General features: G+C 37.3%; 1 protein-coding gene across 2 annotated transcripts in view; it reads left to right on the top strand.

The window, feature by feature from the left end:
- The window catches only part of ZDHHC2 (zinc finger DHHC-type palmitoyltransferase 2), a 69,511-nt gene extending 57,460 nt beyond the window's left edge, over positions 1–12,051 (top strand). For both annotated transcript variants that reach the window (XM_027077247.2, XM_015069646.3), the window contains exons 9-13: positions 673–799; positions 1,098–1,190; positions 4,859–4,971; positions 7,493–7,567; positions 10,079–12,051. In XM_027077247.2, coding sequence (XP_026933048.1) covers positions 673–799; positions 1,098–1,190; positions 4,859–4,971; positions 7,493–7,533 — 374 coding nt within the window. In that variant the 3' untranslated portion in view covers positions 7,534–7,567; positions 10,079–12,051. The remainder of the gene's footprint in view (positions 1–672; positions 800–1,097; positions 1,191–4,858; positions 4,972–7,492; positions 7,568–10,078) is intronic.
- Positions 12,052–13,121: the final 1,070 nt, after the last annotated feature.

The raw sequence follows: 13,121 nt of genomic DNA, 5'->3' as shown, positions 1-13,121 counted from the left end.
TATTGGAAGATTTAATATTTTTAAATTTTTTTTTCCAACGTTTATTTATTTTTGGGACAGAGAGAGACAGAGCATGAACAGGGGAGGGGCAGAGAGAGAGGGAGACACAGAATCGGAAACAGGCTCCAGGCTCTGAGCCATCAGCCCAGAGCCCGACGCGGGGCTCGAACTCACGGACCGCGAGATCGTGACCCGGCTGAAGTCGCACGCTTAACCGATTGCGCCACCCAGGAGCCCCAGATTTAATATTTTTAAGTATGACCCAAAGTGATTTACAGAGTCAGTGTAATCCCTATTACAATTTCAATGTCCTTTTCTTGCAGAAATGGCGAAGCTGATCCTCAAATCTATCCATCCACACATCTATCTAAAAAAGATCCAGAATTTATAAAGTTTTAACTTGCTTATTTGTGTTTTCTGATTTTCTTTTGCAATGCACATGTGCTGCTAATCATAATAGAAGGATTCTTTAAAAATGGAAATAAATGCAATCACATCCTCTAAAACAGAATAGGCAATCTATGTGGCAGAGCTTTTGATAGGTACGCGAGTTGTGCATTCACAGGGGGCTAGCCATTGATTTTTAGAGTTCCCTCATTTAGTCCAGTGGTTTCTAAATGTGGGGGTTGCTAGATGTGTTACTCATGTGATTGTTCTCCCATTTTTTGGCAGAGGCGTTTAGAAGTCCTGTATTTCGACACGGAACGGATAAGAATGGATTCAGCTTGGGTTTCAGTAAAAACATGCGACAAGTTTTTGGTGATGAGAAGAAGTACTGGTTGCTACCCGTTTTTTCAAGGTAGTTTGTTGTGAAAACATTCAGGTTTTAAACCAGTGAAAGCAACCCAACAGAAGAACTATAATTCTGCATGGGAATTCCTGTTTTTGTGAAAAGAATTATTTCGTGGTTCACCCTTATATCAGTGTGGAAGTCAGTTAACTCAGCCTCTCCCTTAATAAGCTGTATTGAAGCCAGGGTCTGATAGACCCGTTTTGTCCGTAGCATAACTGTGTTCCGCTGGCAAACATCACATTGTAATGGTTTCACACTATGGCCTTTTTTACTGCTCAGTTGTAAGTTTTCGTTTTGATTCTAGTCTAGGTGATGGCTGCTCCTTTCCAACTTGCCTTGTTAATCAGGATCCTGAACAACCATCTACTCCTGCAGGAATGAACTCAACATTGAAAACGTAATCCCATATTTTTTTTCTATTTTACTTTCAAATAATATATGTTCTCCTCCTGTGTCCTTGGGCTATATATTTCTTGGGGAAAAAAAATTAAAAACCTAGGATACTTGACCACAATGGTTCCTGCTTGGAATGAGGGAGATAGGAAAGTATGATTGGGGAGGGGTACATAGGGAGCTTTACTTATACTTGTCAAACTCTGTTATTACTCTGGATAAACAGGTGTTAATTCTCCATACATGCTGCTTGACTGAAGTATATTACGATTTTTAAAACGTAGTGCTTGAAGGAAGAGCATATAAGTCCAAATTAGCTCCCCTAGTGATCAGGTGAGCAGACAGGAAACGTGCCCTCGGACCCCCCAGGTCCTTTCTGTGGTACCTATAACATTATAAAGAGATAAGAAGCACTTCCTTGGATTAGGTTTTTGGAGATCAAATGGAATCCCAGACACCTGCTTGCTAGTGCACCACATTTCCTAATGCTTATTAAAGACCAGTAAACATTATCTGGGCCATTTCAGTGGAAGGGAAAGGCAAGGGGCCCTAGAAATTTAGTGTTTGGAGACTTTTGCCCTTGCTTTGTCAAGAATTTGAGGAAGACCTTACAATTTGATTCTAACTTTGCAATTAACTGGCAAAAGGCAAAACTACTTAAACCTTTTAAATGCTATGTATGAATTTTTAAGTTTAAAACACTAACTTTCACATCTTTAAGACAGATTTATTTGAATATGGCCATACCTCTAATTTTTAAGGGGAAGCCAGTAGCAAGAGCATAACTGTAATATTCTTAAATTTTAGAGAGTTTCTTCTTTGCTGGAATGCCACGTACATAACACCTGTACCTCCGCTCCTGCTGTCTCCATTTCTTATTGATCACAGCACATCCTCTGGTGGAGCCTGTCATGACCCCACAATTCTTCTTGAGGCAGTGACCCTGGTAGCCGTTCCAAAGCCATTTTAAATTGTCACGAGATGAAACCTGTTTGCCACCCCATCCCCAGCGTGACCTTGGACACAGTAGACTGAACAAGTTAATGAGGAGGCCATTCTGTGTTTCCCAGGGACATTCAAAGGCACCGGAGTCTTAGTGGGATGTCCCCTTTGAGTTTGGGCTTGAAAATTTAACAGAATTATATCTTAACGATTTTCCTTGTATCTTCATGCAGAAAAATATCACTTTAATAGATTACTTAGAATGTTTTCAAGCTTTTATAAAGTTTAGTAGTTTTCAGTAACGTTTTTTACCCTTTAAGTGGTTTTTGTAGTTCAAGAAGATTTGGTTTTCAGAGATGGTATCTCTCCTTCTACTAAGTGTACCAAAGGCCCTCGGAGAAATCCTAATTCTGGCACTTTTGCCCTGCTAGGTGATCTTGAAGGGGTCAAGTAACCACTATCGACTTCCTTTTCCTTTAAATTTTGGGATTGGATTTTGACAGCTAAATTGTCTTTTACATAATTCTATAATTCCTCCTTGATGAGCCCATATAAAATTGTTATGGCAAGTGGCTGCCTCTCCTCTCTACTGCAGAGTTTTATGTCTGACTGTCTACTGAACATTCCCACTTAAATGTCTAAAAGTCATCTCCCACTGAACAGGTGCAAAGCGGTTATCTTGATTTCCAACCATCAACACCCTTTGGCTTAAATCTGATTCTCCTCCATCCTTCTGGATGTCAGTATACGTGACCCCATTCTCCCAGGTGCTCAGGCCAGAAACCATGCACCATTCTAGACTCCTCTTTCGTTACCTTGTATTTACTCCATTTGCACATCCTGTCAGATGCCCCTTCAAAATATGCCAATAATCCGAGTACTTTTTGTCACCCCCAGACTGCTTTCCGGTCCAAGGCATCATTTCTCACATGGATTACTTCCACATCTTCCTTGCTGGTCTTTCTGGTTCCATTTTTGCCCTACTTCAGTCTACTCTCCATTAAGAATCAGATTGTGTCACTCCTGTGCTCAAAACCCTCCCTTAGCTTCCCATCTTAATCAGCATAAATCAAATTAGTGTCCTTACCTTGTCCTGTCTAATCTGGCCCCAGTAGCTCTCTAATGTCATCCCTTACCACCTTCTCATCCCTCACGGTCCTCAGACACACAGATCTTGCTGGTCCCCAAATGTACCTGGCATGTCCCTTATTTATTGTCTTTGTACTTGCCAATTCCTCTTCCTACCCATTTTTTTTTTCCAGCTATCTGAATGCTCTTCGACCTTTTCTTAATTCACTTCCAGCTCAGGTGTAACTTCACAATACAGGCTATCTTTGAAAACCCTTTGTAAGATAGGGACCTGCTCCCTCGCTTCCCCTTACTCTCTCTTTTTCTGTTGTCAGCTCTTCCTGTCACCTGACTTATTACATATTCGCTTATTTATTATTATTCTTCCTCAGTTACAGTGAAATTTCTGTGCGATCAAAGACTTTATTCCTTGGTGTAATAGGTACTCAATGAATACAGTTGAATGAATGGATCCTTCCTTGCCATTTGTTAGTCTTGTTGGCAGTAATGAATCTGCAAGGATTCCCTAAACCAGGACCTGGTTACTATGCTAAACCAGGTGTATGGGCCCTTTCCTGAAGAATAATAAAAATTAGAATACAAGAGTTATTTGGGGTTTTTTCATATAAATAGGAGACATGCTCTTTATTTTTAAAGATTTATCTCCAGAATTTTAATAAAGGGATGTTAAAGCTGCACAAAATTAAAATATTCTCCAATTTTAGATATGAGGTAATTATTAAGGAGCAAAAGCATATCCTTTAAAAAATATAGTATAGTCAACTCACATATGTGAAATTATTCTTGGAAGAAATTGAACTTTTTTTTCTGAACATGATTATAATTACTATTTCAGGGTGTTCTAAAACTACACTTATATAGTTTCTATGCCAATATTTTTTTCTGAGTGAAATTTTTATTTTTTCATGCCACCCAATAGATTGATATGTAGCATGGGTACTTAAATTTTAAAACTTAAATTCTTCTTTGAAGACTCTTCATTCTCCAAATTAAACAACGTTTGTAAAACCTGATGTTGTCAGATGTTTCCAACATTTTTGCAAGATAGCACTTAAATTTGTTGTTTCAGTTTAAGAGAGGAAGATAGAGAATTCTTTGTTTAAGACTAGTTAGGCCACTTTAGAAACACTAGGCCAATTTTTCTCAAACTTTTATTTCTGCTATCACCTTCATATCTATGTTTTCCATATCCACATACCACATAAAACTAATATTTTTATTTAACATATTTATTTAAATTGGCACTGAAGCTTATTTTTAAATCAAACAGTACCTCACTGTCATAAATGAAAACTGCGATATATTGCCATAAATAGAATACAACTTTAAAAAATAAAATTGATAATTAAACACTATTAAATTCTAACTAAAATCCCTCACCTGCTAAAGTCAGAGGCGGAGGCCTGTTCTTTCAAAGATGGAGACACCAGAGTCAAGGATTGTCATCTTGTTATATTCGGAAGACTGACGAGACAAGGGAAGGGAGAACGGTTTTCTCATTGCGAGTCAGTGCCATTTAATACCTTATTCCCTGTTCCCCAAATTCCCTTGGGAAGTTGTTTGAATTCTGTACGTTGAGAAACACTCAACATAACGCGATCAAGAATCAACATGATTATGATGATGATTATTCTTATTCAGTCCTGAAAACCATCAGTTCCCTGCAAAGCCCTTGAGAGAGTCCCAGAGTCACCTTCTCACGGATTCCCAGTCTTGGACTGAGAACAGTGCAAACCCAGGAAAAGGCAAAGCTGGTAAGGGTGTCCTGATTTGACTGTTTTATTTAATTAAGGTGCTTATTCACCTTTAACAAAAGGTGAAGGTAGTGAAAACAATCCCATCATATAACCTACAAAATTTTGGAGTTGGATTCCCATTGTAAATTTAGAATTAATTTTCAGGAACTTTTTTTTGTAAAGGCCTTTGGTTAATGTCTAATGTTAGCTGAAGAAGATCATTTTGTGACAGATAGATCTACATTGCTTTTATCCCAGTGTAAGAACCAAATATTAACTATTGCCTATTAAATAACATGATGTAAGTATACTCAAAATGTAAATGTTTAATGGAAAAAGTAATTGACTCAGGCAACAGATTGAAAAACATCCAGTGAAAAAGATCTTAATGTGATTCTTTTACTCTAAGATTTCTATCCAGTTTCAGAATGTCAGAGTAAAGTGATTGCGTGATTGCCGTAACTTAAGCTGTTATTTCTTCAAATCCCACTCACATTTCTATTGTATTGCTGTTGATTTTAATCTGTGACTGCATCAGTTAGTATAGTTTATCAGCAAAGGGTTTGAAGTTAGACCTGATTTCAGATCTCAATTTTGACACCTAATTGGTGTGTGAGATTTGTAGTTACCTAATCTCTTTTAGACTTAGCTTTCTTTTCTTAAAATGCTACTTATTTCTCAGGGTTGGTGAGGATGAATCAAAGCATGTGATCATGCATGCCAGCATATATGGATGCATGTGGTGTCCCTTATAATTGAGTATAAAATCATACATGCATGATGAAAGCACCATTAGCCAGAAAATCTTCTCCTTCATTTCTAGTCCTTTCTTCAAACTCTCTCCTAGTGCTGCCAGACTTTGGCTCACTTCACTTTATTTTTTTTACTTTTTTTTAACGTTTATTCATTTTCGAGAGACAGAGACAGAGACAGAGCACAAGTGGGGGAGGGGCAGAGAGAGAGGGAGACCTAGAGTCCAAAGCAGGCTCCAGGCTCTGAGCTGTCAGAACACAGCCCGACGTGGGGCTCGAACCCACAAACCGTGAGATCATGCGTGACCTGAGCTGAAGTCGGATGCTTAACCAACTGAGCCATCCAGGCACCCTGGCTCACTTCACTTTAAAGTGTTTGTTGTTTTATTTGAAATCTCTTTGGGATTTAGTGATTGTAAAACGTGACAGTTCTAACTAAAAATTCTAAGGTCATTATTTAATATACAATCAGTCATATTCCGCTAAAATATAGGCTTTCTGGGGCGCCTGGGTGGCTCAGTCGGTTGAGCGTCCGACTTCAGCTCGGGTCACGATCTCACGGTTCGTGAGTTCGAGCCCCGCGTCGGGCTCTGGGCTGATGGCTCAGAGCCTGGAGCCTGCTTCTGATTCTGTGTCTCCCTCTCTCTCTGCCCCTCCCCCATTCATGCTCTGTCTCTCTCTGTCTCAAAAATAAATAAACATTAAAAAAAATTAAAAAAAATAAAATATAGGCTTTCTTTAAAGAGTTTTGTGCTTAAGGAATAAATAAAGATCCCCATCCTTTGAGTATTCCTGGTTTTGTCTTTCTCCCACCTTCAAACCGGCCATTCCATTTTCCAGTCTGTGGGAAGGGCTAGATATTGCCTAAACAAAAATTGATGACACCTGTTAGCCCTGTGAATCCCTCAGTTTTCTTGGAGGCAAAGAAGTGATGTATAGTCGGGGGTCAATTTTTGGGGGGTGGAAAGACAAAGAGCTCCCTTTCTTTCAGAAGGAATTCATGTTTCCTCGTACAGTTCTGCATTAACATAGAAGGATTTCTTCCTTTTTATATGCTGTTACTTATTTGGCATGTTAGATTAATTTTCTGTTACTTGGATGGATGAATATTTAAAGTCTAAAGGATGATGTAAAAGAAGGAAAAGAAATGTGAGAAGGATGAGGTGAGGGAGGGCTCCAAGATGAGTTTCAGCAGGATGTAGTAGGTAAATGTAGAATTAGGAAGAGTACTTTAAGATGACGTGAGAAGTGCCCAATCCAATGTTATCTATGATATTTTTGTTCCTGCCTGCCCCCACCCCCCGCCCACTTCCTCAGGTGTATGTCTCTTTTTAAAGTGCTATTTTTGTGGGGCCTCTGAGTGGCTCAGTCAGTTAAGCATCTGACTTTGGCTCAGGTCATGATCTCACGGTCTGTGAGTTCGAGCCCCACATCGGCTCTGTGCTGACAGCTTGGACCCTGGAGCCTGCTTCCGGTTCTGTGTCTCCCTCTCTCTCTGTCCCTCCCATTCATGCTCTGTCTCTGTCTCAAAAATAAATAAACATTAAAGTGCTATTTTTGTGACACTCTGGGCGGTCAACACTGTATCGTGTGTGTGTGTGTGTGTGTGTGTGTGTGTGTGTGTGTGTGTGTGTGTGTGTTTCTGTATGATCGTCTTACAAACCTGTACTGCATGCAAGGCACCTTTGGAAGCATATGGAGGGAATCAGGGATGAAAAAACTAGTCTCTATTTATTCAAAAGCAACCCCCCCCAAAACAAAATGCTAATTTATGTTCTTTCTTGAAGGTATGAGCAATCCTGCATTAACCATGGAGAATGAGACTTAACTCTTCAAACAAAATAAATTCATACTTTATGAAAGTAAGATACGTTTTTTTCTTGTTATGCTTTGTATTTTTAACAATTTTCCAGTTCTCTTAGGGCAAATAGTTCCCATAAATGTTATTATTTATTTTTGAGTGATTGAAATTTGAAGATGTTTTAATTAACCCTTAGGATCCCATCATGTATCATGTTGGAGACCTGTGCAGGTGGACCTAGCTTTGGTATTAGCCTGTATATAGGGTAACTTGACAAATAATTGGAGTAAGTTGATGAATGAAATTCATTTTTATAGCAATGCACTAAATGGCAAGGATTATTATAGCAATGCACTAAATGGCAAGGATTACTCCTAAAATATTGAACTTTACTTGGCACTTATCTTGTCAGATGATAGGATCCTGGAGTCTTTTATTTTCTTCTATCCTTCCAGATTACAGCAGTTATATCCTTGACCATCTGTCAGTAGAATCCCACTGGGTCTTAGTACAAGACAATTATATCTTGTTAGTGCAAACCTCTAGCATCCCAATTTTGGGTTACAGTAGCACGCCATGGCATGTGTTACCCTTAAAGTAATAAGTGTTCCAAATCATTTTCTTTAAACCATATTTTGTTTTAAACCTGTTGTTCTAAATCAGTTTCTTTAAAAGGTAATTTCTTTATAAGCCAGCCTGCAATTAATACAATAAAGAGTAGCTTTGGAACAAAGCCATAATCATCTAAACAAAATAAAAAATTGTATGTGCTGTTATAATAAACACAGTATAGAGTTGAACAGTAAAGTTATCAAGACAAATCTCTATTTATAAAACTGCAATCTAGAATCCTGAAGTCGAAAAACAATCAAGAGAATGGAATCTAAAACACAAAATCATTTGTGTCAAAGTATTTCATGGATATCTGGGTTGTTTTCTTTGGTTTTTGACCCATTTTAATCCTCTAAATCTGTTTTCTTTCTTTCTTTTTTTTTAAATCTGTTTCTTTCTTTCTTTGGTTTTGGTTTTGATAAGTAACTATGTACTAACAGCAAAAAACTGATCTGGGAATTTGCCAGTTGACTAATGTTTTGATTTTGGATGACTGTGGATGCTCTTATAGTAGATCAGATTCATCATAACTATGGTTAGGATAGTGAAAATTTCATCTTTACTTGGTTAAATGGCAAAAAGACAATATTAAATTTCTGAAAGTAATTCTTTTTGAATTTTTTTGAATGTTTATTTTTGAGAGAGATAGAGACAGAGCGTGAATGGGGAACGGGCACAGAGAGAAGGAGACACATCATCCAAAGCAGGCTCCAGGCTTTGAGTTGTTAGCACAGAGCCCGACACAGGGCTTAAACTCATGAGCTGTGAGATCATGATCTGAGCCAAAGTCAGACGCTTAACCAACTGAGCCACCCAGGTGCCTCTCTAGAGGGAATTCTTAAAATGTAACTGAATACACAATAATTGAATTACTAAGTAATACTACGAATAAAATATTATACTAGTTCTGTAAAGCATATAAAGTTTCACAGGATGTTTTTTCAGTATTTTGAACCATTAGTTCTAATTACCATTTGTTTGTGAGGTCATATGTGTTAAATGTTCTATATATTGACATAACCAGGGACATTCAAATGTGTCTTTAGAAATTGAATTTTCCCAAAGTAGCTAATATTTCAAATTGTTTTTAAAATATTTAAAAAATAGTTTTTCCTGCTTTACATCTCAGACTTGCAATTTGTTCAGCGCACATGATATTGATAGGCTTAATTTAATTATATTCTGAATGATATTTTCATCTCTTCTCTTTTTGAAGTACATTAATCAATTATTTGTGGGCTTTTTATAAAATATTTATTAGTTCATGCTTTGCAGATCGTTATGTCCCTAGACCCATAGTAGCACTGATGTGTAAGTAAAATTTAGCCTTTTCAACCTTCCCTCTTATACAAAGAAAAAATGCTGTGCTTCAGGTGCAGCGAAGCATCTGACTCTTGATCTCAGCTCAGGTTATGATCTCACATGTCGTGGTTTGGAGCCCTGCATTGGGCACCCTGCTGACAGGGTGGAGCCTGCTTGAGATCCTTTCTCTCTCCCTCTCTCTCTCTGCCCCTCCCCCACTCGCTTGCTCGCTCTCTACCTCAAATATAAATAAACTTAAAAAAAGCTGTGCTTCTCTGCGCAGGAAGTTTCAAAATGATTTTCCCACATCCCCATCCAGCTTAGCTGGCACTTCTGAACTCCTCCTGGCTTCAGACAAATGCAGAAGTAGCAGCCCTGCTGCTGGCGTCGGGGCCCCAAACCTTACCCTGGACCTACTGAATCAGCATCTGCGTTTTCTGCATTTTAACAAGATCCTCTGGCCTTGTATATGCATATTATAGCTCGAGAAGGACAGATGTAGAGGTCTGAATTCAAGAACACATCCGAGCTTTCCAGCACAGAAAACATGGAATCCTGAGCAGGGAATGTTACTCAACAAGCATTGAATGAATTGTTTTTGTTTTTGCTTTTTTTTAGAGTTAACACAATGATTTCATGATCTCTGTTTCATTTCAAGGTATCAGTGCTGCAGGTGGACGGCAGAGGCTTCCCACAGGAAGGCACCACGGGCCCGTGGTTCCCATTTCTTCTTGGCTGAATATGCAGAATATGAATTGGTTAGTTCTCTCCAAGCCGTTGCTTAAAATATAACACATTTAAAAAAAAAACCAGTATAGAGATTGTTTCAACTAACACAAATTCCTGTTAAATATTAAAAGTAATAATGGTTTATGAATCAAGGACAAAAATATCTTCTATCATAAAAACTTGGAATAAATTCATGGGCTTATTTTCACCCAAATATTTGGGTTGTAGAATGTATACACATAAAAAGCCCATTAACCATCTGATTTTTCTGATTCAGAAAATTGAGACTATTAAGATACTGAAGTTTAAAAGATTTCAAATTACAGTATAATGAGAGCTTTATTCATAAAACCTGTTAGTTACCTGTGAGGTGGAGGGAGCCTGTCAGACTTGTTTCTTCCCTCTGCTGTAAATCTGGCCCCAGACTGAGTGAACTCTAATGACTATGAATTCATTGCAAATTTTAATTGGCCCACACTTGAAAACTACCATCATTTTTTGCCAGACTTTAATTCTAGCCTTTGTTCCCTGCTGGAAAAGAAGTGTGATCATTGATTGAAGACTGAGCTCACTGATAAGCAACTAGCTGGCAAATTTTTTGTCACAACTAACACATTTCTATTACATCCAAGATATATTTTTCATCTCTCCCAATCTTCTTAAACCGGGGGAAAATCTATATAAGAACAATTATGGTTGGTTTATTATGTTCTTTTGCCAGTATGGGTTTTTTGAAAATCTGTTTTTTAGGTTATTTGTTCTAGTGAACAGAGCAAACGTATTGAATTTGTTAAGCATCGCCAATGGGCCAATAGATTAATCCTCCATTGGTATCTATATTTTTTCCGTGTCCCCTCTCATCAAAAGTATGACACTTAACTTTATAGTTCTTCAAATACTTAAGACTAAATTATGCAAATCATTAAAACAAATCGTATACTTTCAGAAATTTAGTTCAACCTGAACTAAATGGCGTGCTGTTTGGAAATTGAGTTTAAGGTAAACTAATGTGGTGTGTTTGTCAATGCCAAAACGTTCGGCTTTGGTAAATATACTAGGAAGCTCTTGTGCCTTGTACGCACTATTTGAAAAAGTTTTATTCTTTTTTTGAGTGGAGTGTAAGTTTTGTAAATGTTAGAGATTAGAATAAGCTTAAACAGTTTTTGGTACTGATTTTGAGAATTTAAAGCAGATTATCTTTTAAAACGTGCACAGTTAAGGAACCAGTATTTAATCAAAGAGACAATGGTATTACACTTTTCAAAATCCGAGTTAGACAAAAATGCAACACTGAAGAGACCAGGAGACTGGAGGATAATGGAGTAGAAAGATCCTTGCTTCTTTCTAAAAATATAAAGCTTACATTTTAATGAGTTTATGAAAGAACCAATGTCAGCCAAGTCCATTTAAAGATCATTTGAGTGCAATTCTTTGAACAACTGGGATACTCTTTCCGATTTTTTTTTTTTTTTAAACCTGAAGACTTTGATCTGACAATCCGTTTCAGGAAATCTCAGAAGATATGATGCATTTTTACTTGTTACTTTTAAAGCATTTTTTGGTCATCATTTTTTATTACCTGAAGTGCCAGGTTGGAACCTATAGCTACTGCTACGAGTCTTAAGGGCAACAACATCACGTGATGTATTACGAAATATATGCAGCCAGGTTTTTTCAAAGCACAGTACTATAGCCATTTTTGTGGACAGGATTTTGTGAGGTGTTCCTTCTTGTCAAAATAGAAGCTAAGAAAAAAAGTGGGGTTTTTATTCTTTCCCTTGGGAGAGTACTGTTAAATTTTCCCCCTTTAGGTCTTTTGTGTAATTATTGATATACATGATGAGTTGATACACAGTAGAATCATTCGAAAAAAATTTTTACGAATAAATTTTTTTCCATTAAGTTGCATTGGTTCCCTTTTTGTTTTCATACAGTGAATAATCTTTCAGGGGTTTTGTTTTTAATCTAGGTGGTTAGAATTTTTAGAGATGATGGCATATCTCATTAGATATGCAGTATAAAGTTTACCTGAGTGAATAAAGCATCAGATAGACCTGCATTTTTGTACATATTTATAAAATGTACCTTAAAAACATTTTAAACATTTTGCTTTAAAAAATTTAATTGCTCAACTGAAACTTGAAGACACTTATACTTCCACTGTCCCGATAGTCCACTTAACTGATAATTTTGATTTTTTCCTGTTTTTAGAAATTCTACCATAGAGAGAAAATTTTTAAGAATTTTTTTAAATATTGTGCAAATACTTCATATACTTTAGTTAACTATTTGCCATTGTGCAATGAAGAGGGTTTGTTTTTTAAAGACAAAACTTTGTTGCATCTAAATACAATGATGAGCCATTCAAGGCAGTGCTTACCCATGAATTCCCTCCTGTTCTACCATAATAAAGTCTGGTTGATCACCATTATTAGCGGTCTATATGAAATTGCCTTTGCATTGACAATCGAAATTGCTTTCAAGGTACACTTTTCCTAATGGTCTACCAGAGCTATTACAGACAAAATTGGTCTACAGCCTGGCCATAACAAAGCTCTTTTTTTGAGGAGAGGTGGATGACAGGATGAGATCATGATCTCTTAGTAAAATGATTCTGAGGACAATTAGAAACAGACTGTAAAACTTGAGTACGGTGCGTTCAGCAGTTAAGTACGGGAAACACGACATATGTTTGACAAAAACTACCCTCTCTAGAGAAATCACAGGATTTATAAAACATGTTCTTAAAAAATGAAGGTAGTCATCGTGTGATTCATGCTTCAAGGAAACAACCTGTGAAAAAATTGTTACTCCCTTTTATTATAAACCAGCAGATTTCCCCTCTTTTGAAATACATCTGTCCCCCGGTGTGATGTTCAGTGTATTTCCATCCTCAAAAAAAAGAGGATGTACATACAAGGATGTCTTACCATAATACACTCCAGGTCACTAAGAGCTCATCCTTTAATTGT

This window comes from Acinonyx jubatus, chromosome B1 (genome assembly GCF_027475565.1).
Source record: "Acinonyx jubatus isolate Ajub_Pintada_27869175 chromosome B1, VMU_Ajub_asm_v1.0, whole genome shotgun sequence".
NCBI classification, from domain to species: domain Eukaryota; kingdom Metazoa; phylum Chordata; class Mammalia; order Carnivora; family Felidae; genus Acinonyx; species Acinonyx jubatus.
The sequence above is the reverse complement of the archived record's forward strand: the minus strand, read 5'-3'. Positions and strand labels throughout refer to the sequence as shown.